Source organism: Podarcis erhardii (assembly GCF_964252035.2).
Source record: "Podarcis erhardii genome assembly, chromosome: 8".
Classification (NCBI taxonomy): Eukaryota; Metazoa; Chordata; class Lepidosauria; order Squamata; family Lacertidae; genus Podarcis; species Podarcis erhardii.
This window is the reverse complement of record NC_138499.1, coordinates 85,503,000-85,515,343: the sequence shown is the minus strand read 5'-3', so window position 1 is coordinate 85,515,343 and position 12,344 is coordinate 85,503,000. Positions and strand designations below refer to the sequence as shown.

The window sequence follows — 12,344 nt, the reverse complement described above, 5'->3', positions numbered from 1 at the left end:
TCCGCTGTATTGTACTTTTGTACTTACTTACCTACTTACTTGCTTTCTCTCTCTTGGAGAAGAAGTGAGAGGACGCCATGATTGCTTTGTCCTGTATATATTGCTTAATAAACACCGTATTTTTCGCTTTATAGGACTCACCAGACCATAGGACGCACCGGACAATAGGAGGGGGAGAACAGGAAGAAAAAAACTCTCCCCCTCTATGCTCAGCACCCCTTCAGCAAAGCGGCAGGAGAAACGGAGCCCCTTCCATTCCTCCTCCCGCTTGGCTGAAGGGGCGCTGCGCAGCTCTCCCTCTCTGCTGAAGCCAGGAGAGTCTTGCTCTCCCGGCTTCAGCAAAAGGAACCCGAAGCCTTTGGAGTGCAGTGCGAGGTCCCACTGCGCTCCAAAGGCTTCAGGCGGCTCTCCCTGAAGCCTGGAGAGCGAGAGGGGTCGGTACACACTGACCCCTCTTGCTCTCCAGGCTTCAGCGAAAGCAACGTGAAGCCAAGGAGCGCGGAGGAGGCGCTCCCTCTGTGCTTCGGAGACTTCGCGTTGCTATCGCTGAAGCCAGGGAGCCTGCATTCACTCCATAGGACGCACACACATTTCCCCTTAATTTTTGGAGGGGGAAAAGTGCGTCCTATAGAGCGAAAAATACGGTACTTAGAATGCACACACCAAAGCTCCACTTCGTTTCAGCTATACTCTGCTGATTGAGCATGCACATATCTTTGGATATGTGTCGCTGGTGTGCACCGGTGCTGAAGATTTATGGACATCCCGGGCTGCGCTTCATCAGAAGATGCCCGGAGAGGTTTGTCTCCATTCGGGGACTGCGTGTGCCCCCCAGGCGTGTTCCAATGGGGGGGGGGTGCTTCAAAAAAGGTTGAGAGGCTGCCAGCTCTGCAGGCAAGGGGTGACATAACTGGGCTCCTGAGCCCCACAGGGAGCTGTAAAAAGAATGTAGTTGGTCAAGGGAGCCGCGGACTCAAAAAGGTTGAAAACCTCAGCTATATTCAGAGCAGTGGCATATTGGTTAGCTAAAAAACTATAACCAGGTGCGCCTGTCTAACAAAGAAGTGCTTATATTGGACTGTGGTGATAACTGTGCTGCAGCCGCATAGATATTAGTTTTATTATATAGTCAGATATAACAAGAAGAAGAAGAAGAATAATTAATAATAATAATTTTATTTATATCCTGCCCTCCCCAGCTGAAGCCGGGCTCAGAGCGGCTAACATCAAATGTATAACACATTAACATAAAATCAGACAATCAATTAAAATACATCCTCAAATCAGATCAGGATCAGAATAAAATCCAATCAGATGGCAACCCACAGATTTAGGGTTGGGGACCTTAAATGCTCACCAGGCCCAACTGTTTGTGCTGAACTTATATGGGCCTGTGAGAAAAATTGGGAGGCCACTTTCATGCAAGTTCTTATGAAAGGGGAGGGGGAGTCAGACTGAACCCCGACCAAAGGCCTGGCAGAACAGCTCCATCTTGCAGGCCCTGCGGAAAGATGTCAAGTCCCGCAGGGCCCTAGTCTCTTGTGACAGAGCGTTCCACCAGATCGGAGCCACAGCCGAGAAAGCCCTGGCTCTAGTTGAGGCCAGCCTAACTTCTCTGTGGCCTGGGACCTTCAGGATGTTTTTATTTGAAGACCGTAAGTTCCTCTGTGGGACATACCAGGAGAGGCGGTCCCGTAGGTACAAGGGCACTAGGCCGTATAGGGCTTTAAAGGTTAAAACCAGCACCTTAAACCTGATCCTGTACTCCACCGGGAGCCAGTGCAGCTGGTATAGCACCGGGTGAATGTGATCTTGCAGCGAAGACCCCGTAAGGAGTCTTGCCGCGGCGTTCTGCACCCGCTGGAGTTTCTGGGTCAGTCTCAAGGGCAGCCCCACGTAGAGCGAGTTACAATAATCCAGTCTGGAGGTGACCATTGCGTGGATCACAGTGGCTAGGTCAGGGCGAGAGAGGTAAGGAGCCAACTGCTTAGCTTGGCGGAGATGAAAAAATGTCGCCTTTATTGTAGCTGCAATCTGTGCCTCCATGGAAATAAATGTTTCAGATCAGAGTGTTAATAAAGAGAGTTAGCTTGTTGTAAGTTTTCTTGGTGTGGGCCTGCAGGATTGGAAAAGGTTAATCCTCTACCTTTTTATTAAGAGAATGAGTTGAACTGTTGAGTTTCTCTAGACTGAATTGAATGGAATAGTTTAGCAGCAGGAGAGAAGGCTGTAGAATCAGTAAAATTTAAATAATTGTGAAATGTAACACATTGTTCAAGGGAAATGTAGGGATAGATGAATCAAAATGCTTATGGTTCATATGAATTTTTCATGTGGTCATTCACTAATCACCAAGTATTTTTTAAAAATCTGTATGAAAATTCATATTTAAATATGTATTTAAATGTATTTTTAACAAAATGCATAATCTTATACATTTTTGTACTTTTGGGGTATTCTATTGCAAATTTTTAATGATAATTGGTTATATTCACTATAGAGTTAAGCAGATCATTTCATATATATTGATTATTTAAAACCTTTCAGTGGGCATGAATTTTGTTACTTGAACCATGCCTTGTAAAGTTGAAAATATTAATTCAATTATATGTATTTTCTAGACTCTGCTAGTGTGAGTGGAAGAGAAAATGTGGTGGTAATTCATCCAGATTTTAGAATGATCGTTCTAGCAAACAGACCTGGATTTCCATTTTTGGGCAATGACTTTTTTGGAACACTAGGTAAGCACAGTGCTTAATAAACCACCAACAACTGTGTTTTCTACAGACTTCAGTATGGAAAATATAAGCTTTGCTTTACTCGTCCTCCTGATATAAAAGATACACAGGAAACAGGCTGTTTTTTAAGAAATCTGTTCAGCCTTTCAGATAGGAGACTGTATCAGTCATTTTCTCATCTGACACTTAGAAGAGAATTACACATGGCCTTCTTTCAGGAAAGTGGCTGCATAAAATAAGGGATTTTGAATTTTAAAGTATTTGGCTAAGCACATGGCAGAACATACTTTTTCAGAATGTTAGCAAGAAGAACTATGTTTCTGGGATTGTTATAAGGTAATTTGGGACGAGAGAAAGGGGTCCAAATACTGGCATTCTGTGACCGTTGTGGGTCCATGTACCCCAACCTTTCTCAGTGTTAGATGGGCTTGATGGAAGTTGGCACCCCATTGGGAGGGCACCAGGCTGCTGAAAGCTTACAGTATCTCCTCTGGTGCTAGCTCTTGGAAATCTCATACAAAGGATCTGTTCCCAGCCTCTCTGCCTGAGCTACATTCAAGTGGAGGCCTGGATGGCGAACTTCCATATAACAGGACAACAGGTATCTAGAGGGACCGTTTGCCATAAAGACCCCTTTGAATAGCACAAGGGACAACATGGTTGAAGGTTCAGTGGAGACTTCCGCCTCCAGTCCAGGAATGCAACCGAGTCAACAACACCTGGCTTTGTGGAGTTTGCATAGCTTCAGGGTTTCCATTACTATATGCTACAACCTTTCCACAACTCTCCATTCCTTGCTTGTTTATTCCAGGAGATATTTTTAGCTGCCATGCAATTGATAACCCCAAACCAAGCTCTGAGCTTGCAATGCTTCGACAATACGGGCCTGCGGTTCCTGAGCCAGTCCTGCAGAAACTGGTGGCTGCTTTTGGAGAGCTCAGAAGCTTGGCCGACCAAGGAATTATCAATTATCCTTACTCAACGAGAGAAGTAGTGAATATAGTCAAGCATTTACAGGTACAGTATATACATTCCTGCTACTGGCGCGATTTGGAACAGACCCACTGATAAATACTGAGATTTAACTTGCAAAAACCGTTCGGAAGAGTAGATTGAAATTGGTAAAGCCTAAAATGTTTGTAGGACCATCTAAGTGGTTTTAATGGCTGTGGCTGGTTCCAGAGTGAAAGCAGTGAAATTAGGTTAGTCGTGGATAACCCAAGTCCAGCAGGGGCCTGAATCTGATTGACTCAAGAGAAAATGTGCCCAGATGATTCCTCCTTTCCTATCTATATAAAGGACCAGGGCCCTGCGGGATTTGACATCTTTCCGCAGGGCCTTCAAGATGGAGCTGTTCCGCCAGACCTTTGGGCAGGACGCAGTTTGACTTACTTTCTTTTGTTTAAAACAAGCCCGAAGGAGGGCCCCAACCCGCTCACAGGTCCTTGTATGTTCAGTGGAAACAGTTGATCCTGGCAAGTATTAACCATGCTCAATTCCAACTTGATAATTGTCACCTGCCCAGATTTTAACTCTAAATTAATTTTAAGATGTGTTTTAATTAATTGATGTCTGTTTTTGTGCATATTGTGTTGTTTTTATGATGTTAGCCGCTCTGAGCCCGGCCTCGGCCGGGGAAGGGCGGGATACAAATAAAAAATTATTATTATATTATTATTATTTGCTTTGTTTTTTTTTTTTTATAAATTTTTATTGGGTTTTCAAATTTTTTAACAACAAACAACACATATGACTTCCCCCCACCCCCCCACATACATCCCACTTCCCCCATTTAATTCAGCAAGTTCTTATTCCTCTCTCTAAACTTAATCTCATTATTCTCCAACTTAGTTCATCTTATTAAACCCCATATTATTACCCTATCTTCTTATATGCAATAAATCCTTTTTTCTAAGATCAATCAAAATTTATATACCAATCTCCCCTTTTTTATATTAAAGTATAAATCAAATTTACAATATCCAAAAATCATAAAGTTTTTCAAAAATCTGTTTTCCCCCCTCCCTCCCTGCCCGGGTATCTGTCCCTTCCCAGGTAGTTATCCTCCCATAAAATTCCTAGCCAGGATTCCTCACATCTCCAGCCCTCAAGTCTATTTCAGTCTCTCTCCGGTTTTTCTGTTGATATTCCTTTTTGCTGGTTTCCAGGTCTCGAAGGGTGTCTGTTACAGTTACTTCCTCTTCTCCCAGTTCAAACCTAATTGAGAAAACTTGTTGCCAGGGTTCTACCAAAAGTCCTCCAGGTTGCAGATAATAAAGGCCAGAAAAGAGGAGGAAGTCCCAGTTATATTTCTTTACTCCTTTAATTTTCATAATTCCACAGTTTCCAAGGGCTTCCTCCTTCACTTTTCTCCTCAGTCTCATGTCTTCATACTTTGTAATCCAAAAGGTTTCTTTGTTCTCTGGCAACATAGGTTTCCACACTTTCTCTTCTCCGACTTCCTCCTTCACCCCCTCCAAAGATGTCATATTTGGTTGAGCTACAGAGTCTCTCAAGAACAAGTCTCTAGTTCCATCAGCAAGGTTGTTTGTTTTAAAAATCAAGGTCATGTATTGTTCTTGTAAGATTCCCACGAGAAAAGAGGCTCTCTCAATTTGTGCTAGTAATTTTCCTTCTGCAGCCATTGTAGTGTCACTGGTTTCCCCTAGGGGGATTGCCATTGTTCAAAGTTCTACGCCAGCAATCCTTTACCCTATTGTTTATTACTTTGTTTCAAATCACGTCTGATTATATGTAACACCTTTAAACCAAAGAGATATATAGTAATACAGTTTTGTCCTTTGTTCAGCTGTTTGACAGCTCAGTTGACAGCTGTCAAACTCCGATTCCTTAAGGCTAGATTGGTGCAGGACGCTCCCAGGTCCAAGGGGGGGGGGGGTCACAAAAGTTTCCAAAGTTCGTCTCTTCCCTCCAGCACAACTTGACAAAATAAAACTTGTTCTTAAAAGTTATTAAAGTCTCTTACCAGTTTCCGTAGACATAAAATCTTTTTTCCGATCTTAGATTTTCGCTCCTTGCTTCCAATTGTCTGTATGAAAGGGGGGTGCGGACTTCCCTTTAGCACATCCCCCCGTTTGCCCGATTTACAAATAACGATTTTTTTAAAGTCCAAGTTTTCTTCTACTCACGGGGTGTTTGTATCCAATCGAATTTTCAGGTAGAAAGTTGACGCTCTCCGGTGAATGGCTTGCGGCTTCACTCCACTGAGGTAGCGGTTTTACTCTCAGCACCACGCCACCCCCCGTACCTTCTCCGCAGCCTTTAAAAAGGCTCTTCGACTGTCAGGGGGGGCGCTTAAGGTGCCCACCGAGTCACCAGGTCCACAGGTATCCGCACCTGTGGTTTCTAAGGGTCCCCGCGTCGCCGGCGCGGCAAGACCCGTCCTCAGAGGAGCCGATTCCCTCCGGAGCTCGGAGGGAATCCGCCATTACACCGATCGCGTCAACCCGGAAGTCCTATTATTATTTGCTTTGTAGACATGCCACTTCTGTGTGGAAGCAAGCCCATAAGATAGGGGTTGCTAAGCTTATCAGCCCCAAGCAACGTCTGATCCCTCCAGATGCCACATGCCAGCAAAGCACACACACACACATCTGGGCACACACAAAATCAAGCTACCCTGTTATTTTCTTGCATTTCTCAAGCCCTCTGTATAAAACTAAGGAATTGTTAGTTACTGAAGCTGGGGAGGATTTATTGGGGGGGGGGAGATTTTAAGAAGATAAAACAGTCGTGCAAGAGTGTTTCTTTTTTTAAAAGATATTTATTAAAGTTTTTCATAATAAAACAAATATCACAATCAGAAAAAAGGAGAAAACATAGAAAAAGACAATCAAAAACAGCACAACGAAAACAACAAAAAACAAAGAAAATATTATTGCTTGCTTACTATCTTTATAACCCTCTTTCCTGACTTCCTCACATCTCCCTTTTCTGTGTTCCCCTTTACACAATCAATTTCAGCAATTTCCTACCCTCTTTCCAATCTTGTACCCTATTAATATATTTCAACCTATTATGCCTTTGGTTTCTATTCCTTTCCTATTAAGCCATTTATCACATATTCTTTATAACTTAATCCCTTATATCATTTGTTTAGTCACGACATAATAATACTCTGGTCTTACCCCTTTTTTCCAAATCATTTTTGCATATTTCTTTTTACCAAATCACTAATGCCATATTATCTTTATATCCAACATCATTTTAACATTCAAACATTTTACAGTGTTTTTGGAGGTATTCTTTAAACTTCTTCCAGTCCTCTTCCACCGACTCTTCTCCCTGATCTCGGATTCTGCCAGTCATTTCTGCCAATTCCATGTAGTCAATCACTTGCATCTGCCATTCTTCCAAGGTGGGCAAATCCTGTGTCTTCCAATACTTTGCAATAAGTATTCTTGCTGCAGTAGTGTTTCTTCCCTTTTTTGCCACTATTTTATTTCAGGAAGATAATGGGCTGCAAGTTAGAGCTGCTGGCTCCCCTGAACCTTGCTTAGCAAGAAAGAGAGAGATAATGCAGGAAGATATGGGCTGCAAGTTAATGAAAGGATGCCCCCGGGGCACCCCTGAACGTTCCTTAAATCACCCCCCCCCCAGGGTGCCACAGGACACTGGTTGAAAACCAGTGCTTTACATATTTTCTCAGAAGTCCGGCCAGCTATGATCAATGGGGCTTTTTCCCTGTGAAGTATGTTAGGGTTGCAACCTAAACTGCTCTTCTCAGAAGGTTCAGAAAAATTATCCTGTGCTCTTTGTAGCTTGTTCAGAATGAAATAATAAAACCTATTACCCATTTTCCAGCCAAAGGCTTCCAGAGCAGTTTATGAATATTAGAAATGAGATAATCCCATGTTCTTAGGCTTGACCCCAGAGGAATAGGGATTGGGAGGGCTGAGGTAAAAAAGAAGCTTGGGAAGGAGTTTTCCGTTATTCAGAATATCATTGAGCTTCCACAGTGGAAGGCTTTCTCTCACTAATACAGAACAACAAACCCCTGTGTTGCAAACTTAACACAACAAACAACACAAGCAACCCGATGACCAGTATACTAGATAGCACTGCAATTCTTATTGCAAAATATACATAATTTAGTACAACAAAAACAAAATGTGTACACTTGTAAATTCTCTAATATATTTGAAATCAAATGAACACACCTCTGTCAATCTTTGAAAGTCTGTAGAAGTATAATAAGTCTATAGTAATAGATGCTGTCCTGTGGGCTAAGCAGTAAAACTTTGTGCATTTTTCTAATCTATGGGTTGTGCTGAAGAAGATTCCAGCAAAACAGTCAGTTTATCCGGGAACACTGTCCTACGTTGTTATTCACTTAGGCATCATGAACGCCTAAAAAGTTTTACCGCTTGTACTAAATTATGTATATTATGCAATAAGGATTGCAGTGCTACCTAGCATACTGGTCATCGTGTTGCTTGTGTTGTTTGTTGTTGGTTTGTCGCTTTCTCACACTGGCCGTGGCGATGTGATAGTCAGTAGTTGGAGGGAGGGCGGCTTTCAACAGAGCTGTCTTGGTTGCGTGGCGACTTCCCGCCCCCACCCAGGAAGAAATAAAGACACAGGACACCAGAATATAAGGTTAATGGGCGAAATAGGCCACAACTTTATTGATTACAGGAATGAGTGGTATTGGTTTAGGCATTGGCCCTATCGACTAGCCGGCTCCAGCCCGATTGCATGAAGACCGGCAAGGGTTAACCACCAGTAGGGGGAGTCCTGCCGAGGCACGTCAACTAGGAACTCCCCCGGAGTCCTTTATCGGAGTACCCTTTTCTGTGGGGGAGGCATGGCGCTTCCTTCCCCCCTCTCATCCACTTAACCCTCCCTTGCCAATGCCTAACCACCAATACTGAGGAGTTGTGACGAGTTGCTACGAGGTAGGCTGTAATGAATGTATGGGGTTGCTCGTGCGTAAGTTGCTACCTTGCCTGGCTAGTTAGCCTGGTCAAACCTTTCCTGCCTGGACAGCCCTTCACTTCGTGGCTGTTCAGTCGCTAGCAGAATCCGTCAGTGGGCGTTTCTTAAACTTCTTCCAGCACAAAAGCTCTTTGACGCCAAGTCTACGCCTACTTTCCCTGCGCGGAAGTCTTCCGCGCAGGGTGGGTGTGGGCAGAGGAGGACCAGTGCTCTCCCCGCTGGTCTCCAGCGAAGAGTCCTGGAGACTCCTCTCCGATTCCTCCGACCGTCCTCCTTTATCCCTGGTGTTACGCTGATTTCCTTCCCCAGCCGAAGTGTTCCCTCTCTCCCTGCTTGTCCCTTCTCCGGCATCGCTTGGGAGCTCCGCCTCCACTCCTGTCTCCGATGTCAGTTCCTTGACATAGGCGAAAAACCAACTGGCTGTATATGCCAATTACGGTACCAATTGGAAAAAATTCCGACCAGGTCCCGAGGTGACCAACCGAAGTCCATAGCAAGTCAGGGAGCCTACCTAGAGGAGATGTGATAGTCAGTAGCTGGAGGGAGGGAGGCTTTCAACAGAGCTGTCTTCGTAATGGGAAGGTGCTTGCCGGCTGCTTTCTCCTGTGGCCACCAGTGCTTTGCTTTCTTTTGGACCACATCAGTGAGGCTGAGGGGGGAGCCTTGCCGTCTTGACAGCCCAGAACTTCCATACACACTACCCAGGCCTATGCCCAGAGATGTCCCTTCAGTGCTGTTAATGCAGTTGACTTCACCCCCAGACGGTCATTCCCATTGTCTCTCGAGACGGACAGATGCCAGCAATGGGCCTTCACTTCAGTGTATGAAACAGCCTTGCAATGTGCATCCCTATCAAAGAATCTCAGTGAGTGGAGATGCGCCTGCTTACCTAGAACTCCATTTGCGCATCTCAGAACCTGTGACACCTTGCATCTCGGTCCGTGGGGAGCTCATTAATCTTGTGCTTTTCTCCCTCTCTGTAGAAATTTCCAACAGAAGGGCTTGCCAACGTTGTCAGAAATGTATTTGATTTTGACTCCTACAATAACGAAATGCGTGAGATTTTAATCCGGACTCTGCATAAACATGGAATCCCAATTGGAGCAAAACCCACCAATGTACACCTGGCTAAGGAGTAAGACTAACATACATTGTATATTTGCTGCTAGTTAAGATCAACCTGTCTGCCTTGAAAGCAAATATTGCTAATTCCTGAAAACAGATTGATATATTATCGAACTATTATTAATTTATACTATTTTAACTATGCATGTTTACAGCATTTTGTATAAATTGTGAATGTATTATATTATGAATAATGATGATTTGTATGATTAAATGAATCCAATAAAGGGGAAAATTTGTTCTTCTTGGTTTCTCTTCATTGAATGATCATTTTGCAATTTATTTCCATAATTAGTAGCAAATCCAAATTCTTTTTATCAATAGTAGGGAAATATGTTAGCCCCTATCCTTGCACAAATCTTTCAAAATACTTTGTGGAACATGTCCAAAGAGTAAATTATTCTTGAGTGAAGTTAGCATCTCAGTACTTATTCCCATCATCAGACGTTTGGCATGTACTTTGCAAAACCACAACTCCACAAACTGCTTACAGGCCATCCAGTTTGCTTCATGATATTGGTGGCCGTCCTCTGGTTTCAGGCAGTATTTTTAATGAGTATAATAAATGCACATAATTTATGTGTCATAACTACTAAGGCTGTGATCCTATCTCGGCTTACCTGGGAGTAAGCCCTATTGATTTCAGTAGTACTTACTTCTGAGAAGACATGGATAAGATCGCACTGCAAACCAATTTCCAAAACCATTTATAGAAAAACAAATATTCCCCTTTATACATACAAACCACTGGTGTTAGGCAAATTGGTTTTTATGGAAACTGCCTAGGTGAAGGGCCAGGTAGTTAGCTAGTTAGTTAGTTAGTTAGTTAGTAAATACCATCTGAAATGCATGCCTAAATTAAAATGAGGATTCTAAAGATTAAAAGGAGCACCTTGAATTGGGCATAGAAACAAACAGGTAGTCAAGTGAAGTTGTTTAAAATTGGTGAAATAGGTTCATGTTGCCTCATTCCAGTCAATAATTTAGCAGTTACATTTATTTATTTTTTATCAATTACAGTTGTTAATGTAATCCAAAACAAAACTTTGGATTTGCTCTCCTTCCTGGCCGTAGATGATGGGGACTGTTTGTGCTCATTGCACATAACATAACAACCAGCATTTGCCAGGCAGTTCTTTGTATTTTATTCATAGCTGCAAGGCGGAAGGCATGTTGGGGCAAGGATTACTGAGGGCAAGGAAATATTAGAAGCAAAAGTGAATGTTGGCTTACGGTTGGGACCGTTATCTGGATCTCTGAGAAACTATATGGGTGCAAAAATATTGTTAAAGCATTTGGGAACTACGGTACCTCTCTTTCCATTGTTAGCTTCATATGTACAGTTCTGGCACAGAATATGGTTAGGGTCGAAGCTGGGGTATGTTATGCTGGCCTGAGCCCAGATCAGCATGGTTTGGAGCAATGAATTCCAGTGGCGACACTTCTTCCAGAAGAAAAGGAATAGGTCCAACTACCCATTTGCCAGTTATATATACAAGAGTTCTTCAAAATAGTCAAAATAGTTACTCCAGGGTACTATCCAGCTGTTCCTCCCTCTGCTGAGTGACATTCTTCCAGCCTTCAGTCTGGGCATCTCAAGTTCATTCATTTTTCCTTCCAGATAAGAAGTCCAACAGAGGTTCCCCAATTGTTATTATGCTATTATATATAAAAGTCAGCAGTAGTCTTCCTCCAGTCCGACATCACAACTGGATCTCCAATATTAAGAAACATTCAGTCCTTGTTTTTTTATTCCTCAAGGGTTTATTCACTATGGTTATTTGTTAAGACAATAATAGATAGCTATTTACTTATTGTATAATCATTAATTCACATCCAAATCCATATCTTCCAGTCCCATTTCCTGATGGCCACTGTTTTCAGTCCTTTAAAATATATATAGAGAGAGAGAGAGTTTTCATTTCCATTTCCTCCTTTTCCATTCTTTTCTCAAACGTGTTACAAGAGTAAGTAGCTTTCCCCTCGAGATTTATTCCAAATTGTACACAGAATCCTTTCGTTCTCAACTCATCTCTGGCAGCTCAGGATATTTCTTAGTCTTTCCATACATGGACCCCTTCCCCTCCTCCAACATCATAGCTCCAGCACTTGGCTGCTTCATTCCTCCAGGCACCTGTGTGGAGGTCCTCTCACTTTCATCATCCCTTGCCTTCAACTATATCATTCCATTCTCTTGGGCTGGCAAATCTCCAGCAGTATTTTTTCCAAAGGCTGTATATATTATCCAGCCTCAGTGTTACCCAATTAACATTTAACATTTTATGCAGCTCCACTCTTATTTCATTTAATTGCTCATGTAATAATTGTTGCATGACTGCGACAGTCAATGCAGTATTTTTCAACATTTTCACCAGTATGAGTGCTTTCTCAGAAACTCACACAGTCCTTGCTTATCTGGAAATTGCAGGAAGTTGCATTTCTAACATTGCATTCTCACAGGGAGCAGCCATGTAGTTTCACAGTACAAATCAACACATTCACCAGTAAAACAGGATTAAGACT

At 42.9% G+C, this 12,344-nt stretch overlaps 1 protein-coding gene across 3 annotated transcripts in view; it reads left to right on the top strand.

The window, feature by feature from the left end:
• Positions 1 to 12,344, top strand: part of VWA8 (von Willebrand factor A domain containing 8) — a 104,064-nt gene that overhangs the window by 48,718 nt on the left and 43,002 nt on the right. For all 3 annotated transcript variants that reach the window (XM_081872586.1, XM_081872585.1, XM_081872584.1), the window contains exons 24-26: positions 2,622 to 2,741; positions 3,550 to 3,755; positions 9,680 to 9,831. In XM_081872586.1, the coding sequence (XP_081728712.1) occupies positions 2,622 to 2,741; positions 3,550 to 3,755; positions 9,680 to 9,831 (478 nt within the window). The remainder of the gene's footprint in view (positions 1 to 2,621; positions 2,742 to 3,549; positions 3,756 to 9,679; positions 9,832 to 12,344) is intronic.